This window comes from Mobula hypostoma, chromosome 1 (assembly GCF_963921235.1).
Source record: "Mobula hypostoma chromosome 1, sMobHyp1.1, whole genome shotgun sequence".
NCBI lineage: Eukaryota > Metazoa > Chordata > Chondrichthyes > Myliobatiformes > Myliobatidae > Mobula > Mobula hypostoma.
In genome coordinates this window covers 51,528,697-51,547,127 of record NC_086097.1, presented here as the reverse complement: position 1 = coordinate 51,547,127, position 18,431 = coordinate 51,528,697, and the positions used below count along the sequence as shown (strand labels likewise).

At 37.9% G+C, this 18,431-nt stretch overlaps 1 protein-coding gene across 3 annotated transcripts in view; it reads left to right on the top strand.

Moving 5' to 3' along the window:
- The window catches only part of trim9 (tripartite motif containing 9), a 63,889-nt gene extending 47,509 nt beyond the window's left edge, over positions 1-16,380 (top strand). The window contains exons 8-10 of one of the 3 annotated variants that reach the window (XM_063048696.1): positions 7,672-7,975; positions 10,891-11,003; positions 13,328-16,380. In XM_063048696.1, the coding sequence (XP_062904766.1) occupies positions 7,672-7,975; positions 10,891-11,003; positions 13,328-13,476 (566 nt within the window). In that variant the 3' untranslated portion in view covers positions 13,477-16,380. Of the gene's footprint in view, positions 1-7,671; positions 7,976-10,890; positions 11,054-13,327 lie in introns of all 3 variants that reach the window. The other 2 variants (XM_063048679.1, XM_063048687.1) reach the window with 2 other exon arrangements.
- Positions 16,381-18,431: the final 2,051 nt, after the last annotated feature.

Here is an 18,431-nt window from a genome sequence, read left to right as displayed (position 1 = left end):
ACTCATGAAAGAATTTTCATTAGGAGTAGCTTCCTATCATGATGAGATTAATTCAAGAAGCATAAGCATGAACGGTGAAGGTTATGTGTGGATGATTTGGAGTAATATGTATATTTGTTCGAGACTTCATGATGCCAGGCTTGATTTATTAACAATTCCTTTGTTCTAAGTAAGTAGTTGTTGCAATGTTTTAGTGAGATGGAAGAGAAAAATAGAAGCTTCAGTATGGTCTTTTGGTGGGAACATCTACCACCTTAAAATCATCAGCAGTTTCAAAATGGTAATGATTGATTGTATCACTGATTGAAGATTATTTCTTGATAAGTGTCATTGGATGAAAATCTTCCCAGGATCAAATGTCACTTCACATCCAGAACTGTATTCTGGCTTGAGGTGGACATCCTATTACTCAGGCTATTACCTTCTCCTTTACCTTTCCTTCAGTCTCCATGATCTTCACCCCAATAATGGTGCTTTCTTAATCTCTGATTCTTCCCTTGCTCCATCTCAGAGGACGATGGCTAAACTTGGTTGTCGCCAAGTTAATCAGTGCACAGAAGACCACCACAAAGAATGATCTCCTGGCTGCTGAATGATTAATGCAGAGAGCAAAATCTCTCATCTGGACAGTTAGGATGAAAGAAAACAAAGGAACGTGTAAAGTTTCGAAATGCAGGTCAGAGCTCCTGTTGAACTTGAAACTAAAAGGAGAATAGTAGATAAACCAAAACATCAGACTCTGTCTGTGAAGAGAGAAAAGCTGAGTTAACTGTGGGACTATCCAGCAAAACTAATCCATTCTAATACAGGAAGAAAAAGTAAGTTACCTGAAACTATTAAATTTGATCTTCAGACCCAAGGTCTACAATGTGCTCAAATGGAAGATGAGCTGGTGTCACTCAAGCTTATATTGGGCCTTGTTGGAAGAGTACTAGAGGCCACAGCCAGATAGGTCATAGTGGAAGTGGGAAGAGGAATTAAAATGACACACAACTGGAAGCTCAGTGCAGCCACCTACTTGTATGTGATTTCTTTCATGTAGAGGAGACCACGTCATGAGTACTGGATGCAGTGCCGTAGTGGATAAAGGGCAAGCGAATCGCTCCTTCATTTGGATCCTCTGGTAGATTGTGGGAAAGAGTAGATGTTGCATAGAAAGTTCAGTTCATCTGTGCAGGAAAATGTTGTACTTTCTGAGCTGTGACAATAAACAACTAATATGAATACCACAATCCCTGCTTAGCTCATAGTTTTACATGTGTTAACATTTTAATGAAATTTTAAAATAAAGATAAAACCACAAAATTACAGCATGAATTAAATATGTTGGTTAAGTTGGGTTCTCATCAACCATGGTGGAAAAATTAGATCAAACTAATGATCTGGTTATGGTACCAAAACCACAATTTACATAATGTAGGTAAAGACAATAAAGTTCAAAGTAAATTTATTAGCAAAGTATATGTATGTTGCCATACACTAGCTTTTACAGGCATTTACAGAAAAATAAATACAATAGTATTTATGAAAAACTGTAGATAATCAACTAATGCACAAAAGAAGCCATGTTATACAAAAAAATAATTGTGAGAACATTAATTGTAAATAGTCCTTGAAAATGAGTCTGTAGGTCATTGAATCAGTTCAGAGTGATGTACGAAGTAATCTACACTGGTTCAGGAGCCTGATGATTGTAGGCCAATAACTGTTCCTGAACTTAGTGGCATGGGAGCTACTACCCAATGATAGTAGCAAAAAAAGCGCATGGCCCAGCTGGTGGAGGTCTCTGATAATAAATGCTGCTTTCTTGTGGTAGAGCTCCATGTAAACGTACACAATGGTGAGGAGAGCTTTGCCTGTGACTGACTGGGCTGCATTCACCACTTTCTGTAGCCTTTTACATCCCTGTGCATTGGGCTTTCCATACCAGGCAGTGATGCAATCAGTTAGGATACTCTCCACCGTGCATCTTTTCAAGTGTGTCAACCAAAGTTTATGGTAAAATGCCAAATCCATGCAACCTTCTCAGAAGGTAGAGGCAGTATCTTTGTGATGACACCTATGTCTTGGTTCTCGGATAGATCCTCTGATATGTTGCTGCCAAAGGATTTAAAGCTACTGACTCTCTCCACCTCTATTCCCCTAATGAAGACCGGCTCATTGTCCCCCAGCTGCTTCTTCCTGTAGTCGGCAATCAACTCTTTGGTTTTGCTGATGTTGTGACACCACTCAGCCAGATTTTCAATCTCCCTCCTATATGCTGATTTTCCCATCACCTTTGATTCGGCCAACAGCAGTGGTGTCATTAGCAAATGTAAATATGGCATTAAAGCTGTACTTAGCCACACAACCATTTGTATAAAGTGAGTAAAGCAGGGGTCTTTATGCACACAGCCCTGTGGTGCGCCTGTGCTGATCGTGAAAGTGGAGCTCTCGTGCAATTATGTTATTTGCAATCTGTACTAACTGGCATCTGCCAGTGAGGAAATCAAGGATCCAGTTGCACAAGGAGTACAGAGGCCCAGTTCTTGGAACTTCTGAAGGGGTGATATTGTTGAATGACGAACAAAGAGCATCCTGATGTATGTATCTTCATTGTCCAGCTGTTCCAGAGCTGAGTGGAGCCAATGAAATGCATCACCTTGTTGACTTGTTATGACACATTTGAATCATATTCAATCAAATAATTCAACAGCCTCAAAGAAAACAATTGTGTTAACTAGTTTTATTTCAAGAGGGTTAGCAGAAGAATACTAAACCAATATTTCCACCATTGTATTAATTATGTCCAGTACTGCATGTTCTCACTGAATAGATGGTGGTATTAATAAATAATTAAAAACTAGACAGGGCACTCCTTCAGGAAAAAAAGAAAGTTCATTCTGTAAGTGAAGGCAACCTCATTGCTATAAGCATTTCAAGTTTATTGAAATGTGGAGGATTTCAATGGCTTTTACAATGTTGCTTTTTTATGTCAGCATTCTGACTAGGGAAATGTCAATGTATTATATGATTTATTTTTGCTTCAGCACTTTCCCTACAGAAGTAACTTGGTTTACATTAAGCAACACACATAAAAGTTGCTGGTGAACGCAGCAGGCCAGGCAGCATCTCTAGAAAGAGGTAGAGTCGATGTTTCAGGTTGAGACCCTTCGTCAGGACTAACTGAAAGAAGAGCTAGTAAGAGATGGCTATTCTTTCAATTAGTCCTGACGAAGGGCCTCGGCCCGAAACGTTGACTCCACCTCTTCCTAGAGATGCTGCCTGGCCTGCTGTGTTCACCAGCAACTTTTATGCGTTGCTTGAAATTCCAGCATCTGCAGATTTCCTCGTCTTTGGTTTACATTAACACTGCCTATGGTGATTCAGTCAAACTTTCTGTACTGTCAAGATAAGATATAAGAAAGTTAATCAAAAATCAATCTTCCTTTTGGTAATCTAATATCTGTCTTTATTTTACCAGTGTGAAGTTATTCCAGTGCAAGAACATACGATTTTTTAACTGTTAGTACCCATAGTAAGCAAGACTATCATAGCTCAGCTATACAGCAAGTAACATCTGAAGGAAGGTCTAACAATGAACAAGGGGAGAATATTCCCTCAAACTGTTTTTTAAAACAAAAACACCAAAGAATAGAGCAGAGACTTCAGATCCAACCACAACAAGATTTTAAACTGAATTCAAAAATTTGGTGTATTCATTGGAGGTCAAGCCCTAACTATAAGCCCGTGTGTTTATCTTCGAGGAAGGAAATCTGTCAGCCCTGATCTATCCACACTGTGGTCCACACAATGATTGACTATTAATATCCTCAGGGCAACAAATCTATTATTACCCATTATTTTATTGTTATCTATCTGAAAACATTTAAATTGGTTGCTTTAATAATATCACTTTGAACACCCCATTCAATGATGTTACTTTAAATATGTTACTATATTTTTTTTATGGCTTACCTCTGTCAAATAATATAATCTAATAATTAAAACTATTCAGTTTTATTTTAGATAACTTTTGGTCAAAATCTACATTATTTATGTTCTTGTCATTAGAATTAAACCACAGGAATACCATTATCAATATCCAATGGGATTCAATACCAGCTATCAGTTCCAATTTAAGTGTACACAATAGCATATGTTTACTAATTACATATAATAAATTTCAAGAACAATACCAAATAATGTTTTTCAAAACCAAATTAAGTATTGGGAAAAGATCATAGTCTAAGGAGGCTAATTTTAAATTGAGTTATAAATGAAGAGGAATAGTGAGGAAGAATAAGAATTCAAAGGTCTAAAGGAAACTGTAGTTTATAGTTTAGACACGACACATGACCACTAATGATGAAGCAATTTAAAAGTTTGGGGTGTAGAAGCATTCCAGCCACCATTCAGTCTCGGTTTGCCATTTATCCTGAGGGTGCACACGTTATAAATTAGTCTATTATGTAGATAGTATTAAATGCTTTTTCGTACACAGGCAGCTAATATCCAGTAACTTTCTCCTATTCATCTGATTTGGAACATCATGAAAAAATCTAATAAACTGGTTCATTTGCCATGGTAAATTTTTAGTTTTTCCTATGCTATGTTCATTTATTATCTTTAGTATAACTATGTGTTTACAGTTTATAAATACATGTGAGACTGAGAAAGGCCAGTTGAAGTCCCTACTGGTAGTGCAGATGGACTTTGGGAACTGAAAATAGTAAATTATAATTGACTGTGAGGCACATTGTGTGGTGCAGTAATCACTCATGTGATGCCTTTAATCTCTTCATAAACAAACCCCAGAATCAAAGCTGCCTTGTGTCCACTCTATTATTGTGGGTTCTGAGGTGACTAATGTACCAATATGAGAAGTGTTCATTTTTCCACAGTAGGGCAGGAGAGCCAGAGTTGTTAAGAATTGGAGGGGATGTTACTCTTCTGCAGGGAAACTTTAGATACATCCTTAAATCTTTTTCCGCTTTCTGCCTGGTAATATCCTCTTTTTAAAAAGAGCATGGAATGTAGTATCTGTTCTAAAACTGTTGTGGAATGCAAATGACATGCCTTACCCAAATGATTGGGACCTTGGTGCTAGAGATGGTGGCCAGGGCAAACCCACTGACTTCAGTTCTCTTAACCTTCCAGAAAATTTGGAAGATTTTGGTGGCAGCAGCATTAGTGTTATCAGAATCAAAATAAGGTTTATTATCACTGACATAAGTCGTGAAATTTGTTGTTTTGCAGCAGCAGTACATTGCAATACATAATAATAAAAACTATAAATTACAAATTAAAAGTATATATAAAAATTTGAAATTAAATAAAAAATAGCACATTGAGAAACCTGCTATAGCTAGTCCAGGTCTCAGAAGCATATCGAATGGATTGCAAGAATGTGGCATGTGCGCATAAGGCTGATTGGTCGCACGGTGAATCGATTGGGCCGCAGAGAGCTCTCTTTTCGCGAGGGCTTTTGAGTGTGCGTGTTCTTGTCTCAGCAAGCCTGGTTTGTAGCTGCAACACTAGGCGGCCCAGCCTGTACTGCAGCTAACTTGACTCAATAAAGATGTTCTATCCTACTGCTCTGTTGTTGTTCTTACTCACTCATATATACCGGGGGCAACAAACACTCCTGCCAAATAGTTTATGCCAGGACTGATGTATTGACTGGCAGTATCCTTTTCTTCAATCTTCATTGAGAGATGGCTCCCAAGATATAGGAAGTGATACACATTTTCCTGGGTATTGTTGTCAAACTTTGTAGGTGCACACAATGGTGCAGTAGAGGGCAAATTGATAGAGGACTTTGATCCTGTGCATAATTGGTAAACCAGTCATTGATATCTTAGAGCTTGACCTCATCTACTGTGATTTGGGATTTTAACTGAACGATTTCCCATTAGTTCTGAAAATTACAGAACTTCCACATCTACAGGAAGTTTATTTTGGTTAACTACAACGTAACAACATGAAAGATTACTAATAATGTTGGGGCAGTGATGCAAATCTGCTTAACAAGCGTCTTCACTGATAGTGGTTCTGTTGTAGAGCCACTGGTTACTACTGTGGCTTACAAACCTTTCTGGAGCAAATATGAGAACCAACAAATTTTTATGGGCAACTGTATTTCAAGAGGTTGTTCCGCAGTATCTCCCTTTTGAGAGGTCTGGTATATATGGAAAGATTGAGTGTAAACTTCAAGGTATTCAAATGCTCAAGACTTGTATGCCTTCACCACAAAAAGAGAATATTTAAATCTTTGAGACTGTACTTTTATTGCAATGCATGCTGTTGATCATTGTTGCTGTTGAAAGAACAGCCATTCAAACCCGATATAAAACATTCTATAAATGCTTGCATCATTAAGTTTGTTATGGCCATTATATGTTTACCAACTTAAAGAATCACCTCTCCAGGTGCAGTAAATATGTTGGTACATCATTGTTTGTGATACATTTGTTTTCCTTATCTTTTCATTTACTGGAAATAAAAAATAAAAATGAGCTTTTTAGCAACTGGTAGCTCTTCGCAGAGAAATGAATCTTCCTTCTATTCTGTTACCTGTGGATCAGTTTGGGTGTCAGGGTCAAGGGTCTCTCCGAGGTGCTGCAGAAAATTCTCGAGGGGCAGGGTGAATTGGACTGAAGGACATGAGTTATAGGGAGAGGTTGGCCATGTGGTATTTTTATTCCCTGGAGTACAGGAGAATGAGGGGTAACTTCACTGAAGTTTATGAAATCATGAGTGGTATGAATAAGGTGGACAGTCATAGTCTTTACCCAAGTTTGGGGATTCCAAAACTAGAAGGCAATGATAGGAGAGAAATTTAAGAGACCTGAGAATTTACTTCATTATACAGGGGTTGGTAAATACTTGGAATGAGCTGACCAAGGAAGTGGTCGAGGTGGGTACAATTGCAGCATTTAAGAGTTAAGAGGCATTTTGAATAGGTGCGTGGAGGGGAGTGTCTTGGAGGCTTATGGGCCGAACGTGGATAACTAGGACCAGCAGTGAGGATGCTGTGGTTGGCATGGACCAGTTGGGACAAAGGGCCTGTTTCTCTGCTGTTTTTACTCTTATGACTATAAGAAAGATTGTGATAATTAGAAAGGCAACAGTTGTAATTACTTGTTTATTCAGCCTAGACATAAATTCAAAGCTGATTTGTAATCCTTTAGTAATTATGAATAGGAAGTAACTTGACTCCTCTCAGTATATAAATTTGTGTTTATTGTATAGTTTTAAAAATTTCAGGAAGACAATGATTTGCAGTAAAACTTCTATGCAAATCAGGTATTGACTCTAGAACAAAGAGAAACTGTCAAAATACTCTATGCAGTAATAAAATTAATGCAGGTAATGGAAATCTGAATAAATATTAAAAATTCTTGGAATACTTAGTAGATATGGCAGGTGTTTATTTCCTAGCCCGATGAATATTTCCAATAAACTTTGTTTCTATTTCTGGTAAAATCACTGATTTAAATGCCCTACAATTTACCCTAAGTACTTTCGATGCTATTTCTAGTAGCATTAGTAATTTGTCTGTTTTAATACCTCTTTGTGAAATTAAATTTCCTTATAAAAATGTGAGATTGCAAGTCTTAAAACTTTATGGAACTTTAATTCTGAATTGTGTTACATTCATAGTAAGTCTATTTTTATTTTCTTTTTCAGTTGCCTGGTTTGCTTTTGATTCAGGTTCAGCTCACCCTGACATTCTGTTCTCTAATGACAACCTCACTGTTACCTGCAACAGCTATGATGACAGGGTAGTACTAGGAAACACCGGATTTTCCAGAGGTATCCATTATTGGGAGCTGAATATTGATCGCTACGACAACCATCCTGACCCTGCTTTTGGTGTGGCTCGTTTAGATGTCTTGAAAGATGTCATGTTAGGAAAGGATGATAAGGCCTGGGCAATGTATGTTGATAATAACCGAAGCTGGTTTATGCATAACAACTCTCACACTAACAGGTAAAGTATCATGAAGCTAGTAAGTACTGGATTTAATTCAAGAGGTTTCTTAGAAGAGTTATTGATCTTAACTGCTAGGAAGTCAGATCAATCTTCAAGAGTTAAAATGCGAAGATCACTGTATCGACTTGTATTCATAATCGGCGATTTTCTGCTATCTCACTATTTCAATTTCATTTATGTTAAAAAATGGCATGAGTTAACTTAATTTCTTGTCCTTCTAATGTGTGACAATGGGAAAGTGTGGATGGAAACGGGAAATAGCAGAGGTACTTAATGAATACTTTACTTAAGTATTCACTATGGAAAAGGATCTTGGTGATTGTAGTGATGACTTGCAGCGGGCTGAAAAGCATGGGCACGTAGATATTAAGAAAGAGGATGTGCTGGAACTTTTGGAAAGTATCAAGTTCGATACGAGTCGCCAGGACCGGATGAGATGTACCCCAGGCTACTGTGGGAGGCAAGGGAGGAGATTGCTGAGTCTCTGACGATGATCTTTGCAACATCAATGGGGACAGGAGAGGTTCCAGAGGATTGGAAGGTTGCGGATGTTGTTCTCTTATTCAAGAAAGGGAGTAGAGATAGCTCAGGAAATCATAGATCAGTGAGTCTTACTTCAGTGGTTGGCAAGTTGATGGAGAAGATCCTGAGAGGCAGGATTTATGAACATCTGGAGAGGCATAATATGATTAGGAATAGTCAGCATGGCTTTGTCAAAGGCAGGTCATGCCATACGAGCCTAATTGAATTTTTTGAGGATGTCACTAAACACATTGATGAAGGAATAGCAGTAGTTATAGTGTATATGGATTTTAGCAAGGCATTTGATAAGGTACCTCCTGCAAGGCTCATTGAGAAAGTAAGGAGGGATGGGATCCAAGGAGACATTGCTTTGTGGATCCAGAACTAGCTTGCCCACAGAAGGCAAAGAGTGGTTGTAGATGGGTCATATTCTGCATGGAGGTTGGTGACCAGTGGTGTGCCTCAGGGATCTGTTCTGGGACCCTTACTCTTCGTGATTTTTATAAATGACCTGGATGAGGAAGTGGAGGGATGGGTTAGTAAAATTGCTGATGACACGAAGGTTGGGGGTGTTGTAGAGAGTGTGGAGGACTGTCAGAGGTTACAGTGGGACATTGATAGGATGCAAAACTGGGCTGAGAAGTGGCAGATGGAGTTCAACCTAGATAAGTGTGAAGTGGTTCATTTTGGTAGGTCAAGTATGATGGCAGAATATAGTATTAATGGTAAGACTCTTGGCAGTGTGGAGAATCAGAGGGATCTTGGAGTCCGAGTCCATAGGACGCTCAAAGCAGCTGTGCAGGTCGACTCCATGGTTAAGAAGACATACAGTGTATTGGCCTTCAACAATCGTGGAATTGAATTTAGGAGCTGAGAGGTAATGTTGCAGCTATATAGGACCCTGATCAGACCCCACTTGGAGTACTGTGCTCAGTTCTGGTTGCCTTACTACAGGAAGGATGTGGAAACCATAGAAAGGGTGCAGAGGAGGTTTACAAGGATGTTGTCTGGGTTGGGGAGCATGCCTTAGGAGAATAGGTTGAGTGAACTTGGCCTTTACTCCTTGGAGCGACAGAGGATGAAAGGTGACCTGATAGAGGTGTATAAGATGATGAGAGGCATTGATCGTGTAGATATTCAGAGGCTTTTTCCCAGGGCTGAAATGGCTGCCACAAGAGGGCACAGGTTTAAGGTGCTTGGGAGAAGGTACAGTGGAGATGTCAGGGGTAAGTTTTTTATGCAGAGAGTGGTGAGTGCGTGGAATGGGCTACCGGCAACGGTGGTGGAGGCGGATACAATAGGGTATTTTAAGAGACTTTTTGATAGGTACATGGGGCTTAGAAAAATAGAGGGCTATGAGTAAGCCTAGGTAGTTTTAAGGTAGGGATATGTTCGGCACAACCTTGTGGGCTGAAGGGCCTGTACTGTGCTGTATGTTTTCTATGTTTCTAATTTTTTTCATAAGTTAAGCAAAAGGAGGGTATTCATTTTTTGTGGTTGTCTTTTACAAAGTCACAGAGACAAATGAAGCTTTCTGTGTAATGACTTTCAAGGAAATTATCATTTCAATAGCTAAATCAATCCCTCCATTAAGAAATTCCACATGTTTCCTTTATCATGTTGAGTTTGCCGTCTGTAAAAGAAAAATATAAAGGATTGGGAAAAGATTGTTCAGTTCACTGCAACTAATTTTTTTCAAATTAAATGCATTGTGTTCAAATCAACAAATTGTCTTAATTTCTTCATCAGTAGCAAAAAGAAAATGTGCTGATGTAGGTCCTCAGTTCTGCTCAAAGTCTCTGAGCTAATGAATTATGTACTCAGATAAAAACATGCAACTAGAATAGGTAGGAGAAAGAGAAGACCATTAGATCTTGATCTGCTGAAATTGGCAAACGGAGAAAAGAACCAACCATTTTCTATGCAAAATAACTTTGTTTTGGGCTGCTACATTTAAACTTAATGAGAATTCCAGAACTTTCTTCACCTGCCATAAAACTTCCAAGCTATTGAATCTCTTCCATCAACAATGTTTCTAATCAAACCAGTTGATTTTACCAGATAAATAAGACTAACTAGGCTTTTGTTTATTTTCTTCATAACTGAGAATTACCAAATGATCCTAACCACCTGTTAGGTAGAGATGGAGAAATTTGGGCAGGAAAATTTATATAATGGAGCTTTAGATAAGAATTTGGTATATAAAAAAATAGACCAGATGAGATGAAACATGGAATCAGCTTTTGTTGTGAGGCCCTGATTTTCACTGAATGATTTTGGTCCTGTATATTCTATGTGGTATAATTCAAAATGTATAAAACAGCTGGAATTGCAAAACTCATTTTTATGCACCCAACAACTGAGTATTTTCTCTCCTTCCCCCACCCCAGAACTGAGGGAGGCATTGCCAAAGGAGTCACGGTTGGAGTGCTGCTGGACTTCAACAGACGAACACTCACCTTTTCTATTAACGATGAACAACAGGGACCAGTTGCTTTTGAAGGTTTGGAAGGCCTCTTCTTCCCAGCAGTAAGCCTGAATAGAAATGTGCAGGTGTGTTTGGTGGTGTCATTTACAAACATTTTCCTAACTTGGAAAACCTATTTCTTCATTGCCACTTGATGTAAACCCTGAGAACTCTCTCCACAACAGAACTGTTGGAGTATTTTCACTAAAAGGACAACAATACTACACAAAGTTGATCAATTTCAATTTCCTAGAAGCAGTTATGAATGGGCAATGATAGCTGACCTTATAGAGCATCCAGCTCATATATGTCAGTGAATGAATATACAAGAAGGGCGAAATGGCTCTTCATGGGCACATTAAGCAAATCAGAGTCAAAACAATAGCTACAGTGCAGAAATTTCACAGCCTAAACCTTATCATTTCACCCAGGCTTGTGGCAGGTTATATATCTGTGTAGAAAATTAAAATAACTAAACGTGTTGTCAAATACTGAGAAGCAGTTTTAAGTTAGCAGTATTCAAAATAATTTTAACCAAATTTGCTATGCAGTCCTGCCAAAACAGGCAACTTTGAAAAGTCTTTTCATTTATTTGGGTATGTCTATTGCAACTGCTAAATCAATGCAAATGTGGATTAACAAATAATCAGCGTAACAGTTTGGTGGAGATAATAGACAATAGACAAGGGGTGCAGGAGTAGGCCATTCAGCCCTTTGAGCCAGCCCCACCATTCACTGTGATCATGGCTGATCATCCACAATCAGTACCCCTTTCCTGCCTCCTCCCCATATCCCTTCACACTGCTATCTTTAAGAGCTCTATCTAACTCTTTCTTGAAAGAATCCAGAGAATTGGCCTCCACTGCCTTCTGAGGCAGAGCATTCCACAGAACCACAACCCTCTATGTGAAAAAGTTTTTCCTCAACTCCATTCTAAATTGTCTACCCCTTATTCTTAAACCGTGGCATCTGGTTCTGGACTCCCCCAACATCGGGAATATGTTTCCTGCCTCTAGCGTGTCCAATCCCTTAATAATCTCATACGTTTCAATCAGATCCCCTCTCATCCTTCTAAATTCCAATGTATACAACCCCAGTCGCTCCAATCTTTCAACATATAACAGTCCTGCCATCCCGGGAATTAACCTCGTGGACCTACGCTGCACTCCCTTAATAGCTAGAATGTCCTTCCTCAAATTTGGAGACCAAAACTGTACACAATACTCCAGGTGTGGTCTCACCAGGGCCCTGTACAACTGCAAAAGGACCTCTTTGCTCCTATACTCAACTCCCCTTGTTATGAAGGCCAACATGCCATTAGCTTTCTTCACTGCCTGCTGTACCTGAATGCTTACTTTCAGTGACTGATGAACAAGGACACCTAGATCTTGTTGTACTTCCCCTTTTCCTAACTTTACACCATTCAGATAGTAATCTGCCTTCCTGTTCTTGCCACCAAAGTGGATAACCTCATATTTATCCACATTAAACTGCATCTGCCGTGCATCCGCCCACTCACCCAACCTGTCCAAGTCACCCTGCATTCTCATAACATCCTCCTCACATTTCACACTGCCACCCAGTTTTGTGTCATCTGCAAATTTGCTAATGTTACTTTTAATCCCTTCGTCTAAATCATGATGTAACTTGGGGATTGTCTAGACATCTAACCTTCCATTATCAGAGTTATGTTAAATTATAAGGTGATTTTGAAGTGTCCATCCTGATTGTAGTAGTTGCAAAATATTATTTCTGTAAATTTCATGATGCTTTTTTACAAATGATATTTTTTATATATATATATATATATACGCACAGTATATGCACAAAAGATGAAAGGTAATAGAAAATCAAAGCTCCACTGCCTCCAACTCCAGCAGACAAACAGGCATTTCAGGTATCCCTTATATGCAAAGACTTGGAAAATATACTGCTAGCTTTTAAATTATGGTTTATTCAACCAGAGATGTAGTTGGAAAAATATATTTTTGTTAGTTGCAATGATTTTGCATCTTTTCAATTTGTGTACCTGTAGGCTTTCTGTTCTATCATTAATTTAGCCTGCCATTAATTTTTATTTACCAATCACATTATTCAACATTTAAGCAAAAAAAAAACACAGGCTGAAGGTGGGAAAATGCTGTTGTGGACATAAATCTCACTATTGGCTTGAGTGGTTGGATTCTTTATTGAACTATGTATATGTGTGTGTGTGTATATATTTGTATGTAGTCCATAGGTCAAGTATGTGTCTTATGCACTTTATTAGTGATTTTTCTATGAGTGTTGGTTGTTCATTAGAAGTATTTAAAAAATAATGCAAATTATGCTTCATGTGTCATTTTGTCATTTTCTCTCAGGTAACACTCCATACTGGTTTGAAAATTCCTCACTCCGGTGTTGGTGCTGGTGCTGCCCCTCCTGCAAGAGAGCCATGAACACCTTAATTCTGGTCATTATGCAAAAACTTGCTTGGGATCCAAGTGACAGGAATCCTGTAGACTGCTAAGATTCTTACAGGATTCGACATCTCTTGATACAAGTATGTTATTGATATTAATGACTAGAAGAAAACCAAAAATAGTTCAGTACATTACAGTTGTGACGTACATGATTGTTACCAGAACATGTGGTTACTTTGATGCTTTGTGCTAACTAAAATTGTGAAAGCATTGATGAAGCTTAAAGTAATTTAATGTCAAGTATTTTTAATGGTTTTTCTTGTGCTGCTTTCATTGCTGTGCACAGTTTTAGCTACTGTAATTAAGAATTAAGAGAAAGAACAATGCATTGCAGTGTAATTATGGAAAAATACTATATTTGCAAGCAATTACATTGCAAGGTACTCACAGTTGCTATTAACCTCCAGGATTTAACCTGTACTGTTGCCTTTGAATCTTTATTTAACACCATTCCAAAACAGTTGTTTGAATTATCAACAGACAATCTGTCCACTGCCACTTAAATTCCTGCTCAGATTGCAATGTTAAATGCTTTAGGTGCCTATTTATCAGGAAATTCTCATACATTTTAGTCTAGCTTACAGATATTGAACACCAATTTTAAAAAATAATCTAATGTATTAAAACATTAAACCTGATGGGATCATTATTTCAATATTTCTGTATATACAGCTTGCAGAATATTGAACCAATAATAAAAATGTTTCTCTAACAAGTTAGATGGAGTGGAATTTTTAAAAAAGGACTTGATTATTACACGTATGCAGAATTGAGCATACACTTGCTGAAGTGAAGGAAACTCAGACAATCAGATATTATTTGGATAGCAGATGAATACAATTCAGAATTGGTTTAACCTGTTCTTAGATGATATTTGGAAGAACAATTATTTAAAAACCTTTAAATTTCACAGACTAAAGAGCTTTGTCAAGTAGGTTGAACGTGTAGTTTTTCTCCTATAATTTCTAACACTCATTTTATTTTTTTTAATCTTTCATCGTACTGTAGCTTGAATGGTTTAGCTAACAAAATAAATGTCCGCTACAAAGCGGATACATATATTATTAGCATGAAAGCCTAATTTTACTTTGCCTCAAATTCTGCCTTTGAATTTGACTTTGAATTGAATTTCAGATTTTCCCTTTCAGAAGCATACTTTCTTTCTTAAGCTCTCTCAGTTTTGTTGCCCAAAGGTTTTCACTGTTTTTACGGAAGTTGTTTCTCACATGAATTTCCTACCATTTAAAACAATTAAATAGATACGTAAGTGATATCTAAGTTAATATATATTAACCATTTAAAAGTACATGCCAGAAATGCATTCCTTATTTGGTAGTGCTATAAAAGAACACATAGTCACCATTCCACTTCCAAAGTTTGGTTTCATTTTTTCAAATTTCAGAGGCAGGGGAGAATGTATAGCCTTAGGTTCCGCTGGAACAGAGTTTTAGAAGTTGACTAAATCACACAAATGCTAATACTATTACATTATGCTTTAAGCATTATTGACCATAGATAAATTTCTGGACATATTTTTCTAAAGCAATAATTTTAGATGTGGATCAGATGCCTGTTATTTGTTAACTAATATAGATAATAAAATTAAAGTTACTATTGTCAGAGGTTATAATATAAACCATTGATTATATTTCTGTCAAATGGGATTTTCAGTACTTCATGTACACAACTGGAATTGTTCAAATCTATCATTAGAATACTTGCCATTGCTGACCATTCCTGCACTCTCTTCTGCATAAATTAAATGTTTCTGCCCAAATAATTTAAATCGTGGGTTCAGATAGTACCAAGCTTCAGAATGGTCATTCTCCAAGTTAAGTTGACTTGAAAGTGTTGTTTAGATCCAATGGAATAGATATTTGGAAGTTGACTACCTTGTTCAGCTGCCATTGCTCTCACATAATGTTCAGCAAAACGCTGAAATTGTTAAATATTCGAAGTGCTGGCTAATCTGCACTGCAAGTTGTTTTCAGAGGGGAAAAAAAAACACTGTTTAGCAACTCATCTGCTCAGGAAATTACAAATTCTTAATATTATTAAGTAACACAAAGATAGAAATCAAACTTATTGGTAATTCAAACAACCAGGCATCATTTTAAAAGGACAATGCAACACTGTGTTTAACCTTAAGAACCTTAATTTTGATTCTACATCAGAAGTCTTGTATCAAAGTGCTGATAACATATGCATGCCGCATGTTAGAATTCTAAACAGCTAATTAACTATTTTGAAGGATTTCTAGACCATCGAGACAAAGGTGTAATGAGTTTAGTTGCTAAAATCCTTTTTGTGCCAATCTAGTAGAAGAGGAATTTAGATGATGGGATTGTAGCATCATATCTTTTAAAAGCAGGAATAATTAAAAGGAAAGGAAAACATGAAACTTTAGTGTTTTGATCTGGTTTGACTGTAACATTTGTTCATCCTTAATACATTAGGTCATAACTGTATAATCTGAATATTTATCTTCCCAGTACATTTTTACTGGTTCATCTAAGTTTATCATTATAAATCATGAATACTGTTGCGGAGCAACAACAGTCTGTATTTTGGCAATTTGGCTGGACCATAAATTTCTCATTTTTCACAGTGTTGAAATTGGTGACCAACATGGTGCTTATCAAGCTTACTAGATTTGTAGTATATTGTAATATGAGCCCATGACCATACAGCAAGCTGATTATATTGTTTACTGTTATCAATAATGATGAAATTGCTCCTGTTTGCTGTTCCAATAAACTTTTATAAGTTATAATACTACTTCTCTATTTATCTCTACAGCTGCTTGGTTTTTGCTGGTAAGAGTTATTGGTTTTGTTGGGTTCAAAGATTTTACCTGTTCAAAAATTAATTAATTCTCCTAATCATTCAATTTTGGCATGAAGCTGAATAAACTTTATTAATTCATAGCATCATTTAAATTACATTTCTGGTCAGCAACAAAAATAAATACCTCTTTTGTACATCTGAAAAGTAATTAAAACCTAACAGAATCAAATAAACATTCTTTACGTAAGTATTTTAGGCTGGAAGTTCTATCTATCCCATGGTCAAGGTGTTTATAAAAGATCATGGTCCATGCAGTACACAAAATGCATGCAAACAATATGCTAGTGCACACAGAGCATTTGCCAGTTTGAGCTTGTGCAGATGGTATCAATCTTTGCACACTGATCACACTGAATGCTTCCTTCATTGAAATTGTATCACATTTGTATTATTGAAAACAAGTTGAAGCCACATGAGCTGCCAGCAGAAGTGGTGGAGGCGGGTTCAAATGCAATATTTAAGAGCAATTTGGATCAGTACACAGATGAGAGGAGTATGGTGGGCTATGGTGCATGCAGGACAATGATACTAGGCAGAATAACAGTTTGGCATGGACTAGATGGCCCGAAGGGCCTGTTTCTGGCTGTAGCACTCTATGACTCTATGCCTGTATATTTTCCCATATACCTGTACTCAAAATGTAACATTCTAAGCCTTGATTAAGTTGCTCTGTATCCTTTTCAAAGCCATTTGCTAAATCTGAATGCAATATTCCAGACGGGGTCTGTCATGCAAAAGCAGAACAACTGCTAATATGCATAGTGCACATTCTGCCTGATTTTGTCTTGAAATGGTAAGGAGAGCCCTACATACAGTACAGAAGGAGACAAATATACATGTTCAAGCAGCCTAACACTTGGCTCAATCAGGTGTTCAGGGGATATTTGTGTGGCGTTCTGCATAGGTACGTTCCAGTGAGACAGGGAAAGGATGATAGGGTACAGGAACCATGGTGTACAAAGGCTGTTGTAAATCTAGTCAAGAAAGAAAGAAAAGCTTACGAAAAGTTCAAAAAACTGGGTAACAATAGAGAACTAGAAGATTATAAGGTGAGCAGGAAGGAGCTTAACAATGAAGTTAGGAGAGACAGAAGGGGCCATGTGAAGGCCTTGGCAGACAGGATTAAGGAAAACCCCAAGGCATTCTACAAGTATGGGATAAGCAAGAGAATAGGACGTGAGAGAATAGGACCAATCAAGTGTGACAGTGGAAAAATGTGTATGGAACTGGATGAGATAACGGAGATACTTAATGAATACTTTGCTTCAATATTTACTACAGAAAAGGATCTTGGTGATTGTGGGGATGACTTACAGTGGATTGAAAATCTTGAGCATATAGACATTAAGAAAGAGGATGTGCTGGAGCTTTTGGAAAGCATCAAGTTGAATATGTCTCTGGGACGGGACAAGATGTACCCCGGGCTGCTGTGGGAGGTGAGGGAGGAAATTGCTGAGCCTCTGGCAATGATTTTTGCATCATCAATGGGGACAGGAGAGGTTCCAGAGGATTGAAGGGTTGCAGATGTTGTTGCTTTATTCAAGAAAGGGTGTAGAGATAGCCCAGGAAATTATAGGCCAGTGAATCTTACTTCAGTGGTTGGCAAGTTGATGGAAAAGATCCTGAGAGGCAGGATTTATGAACATTTGGAGAGGCATAATATGATTAGGAATAGTCAGCATGGCTTTGTCAAAGGCAGGTCATGCATTACAAGCCTGATTGAATTTTTGAGGATGTAACTAAAAACATTGATGAAGGCAGAGTAGTAGATGTAGTGTATATGGATTTCAGCAAGGCATTCGATAGGGTATCCCATGCAAGGCTTATTGAAAAAGTAAGGAGGCATGGGATCCAAGGGGACCTTGCTTTGTGGATCCAGAACTGGCTTGCTCACAGAAGGCAAAGTGTGGTTGTAGATGGGTCATATTCTGCATGGAGGTCAGTGACCAGTGGTGTGCCTCAGGGATCTTCTCTGGGACCCCTTTGTGATTTTTATAAATGACCTGGATGATAAAGTGGAGGGAGGGAGGGATGGGTTAGTAAATTTGCTGATGACACGAAGGTTAGGGGTGTTGTGGATAGTGTGAAGGGCTATCAGATGTTATAGCGGGACATCGATAGGATGCAAAACTGGGCTGAGAAGTGGCAGATGGAG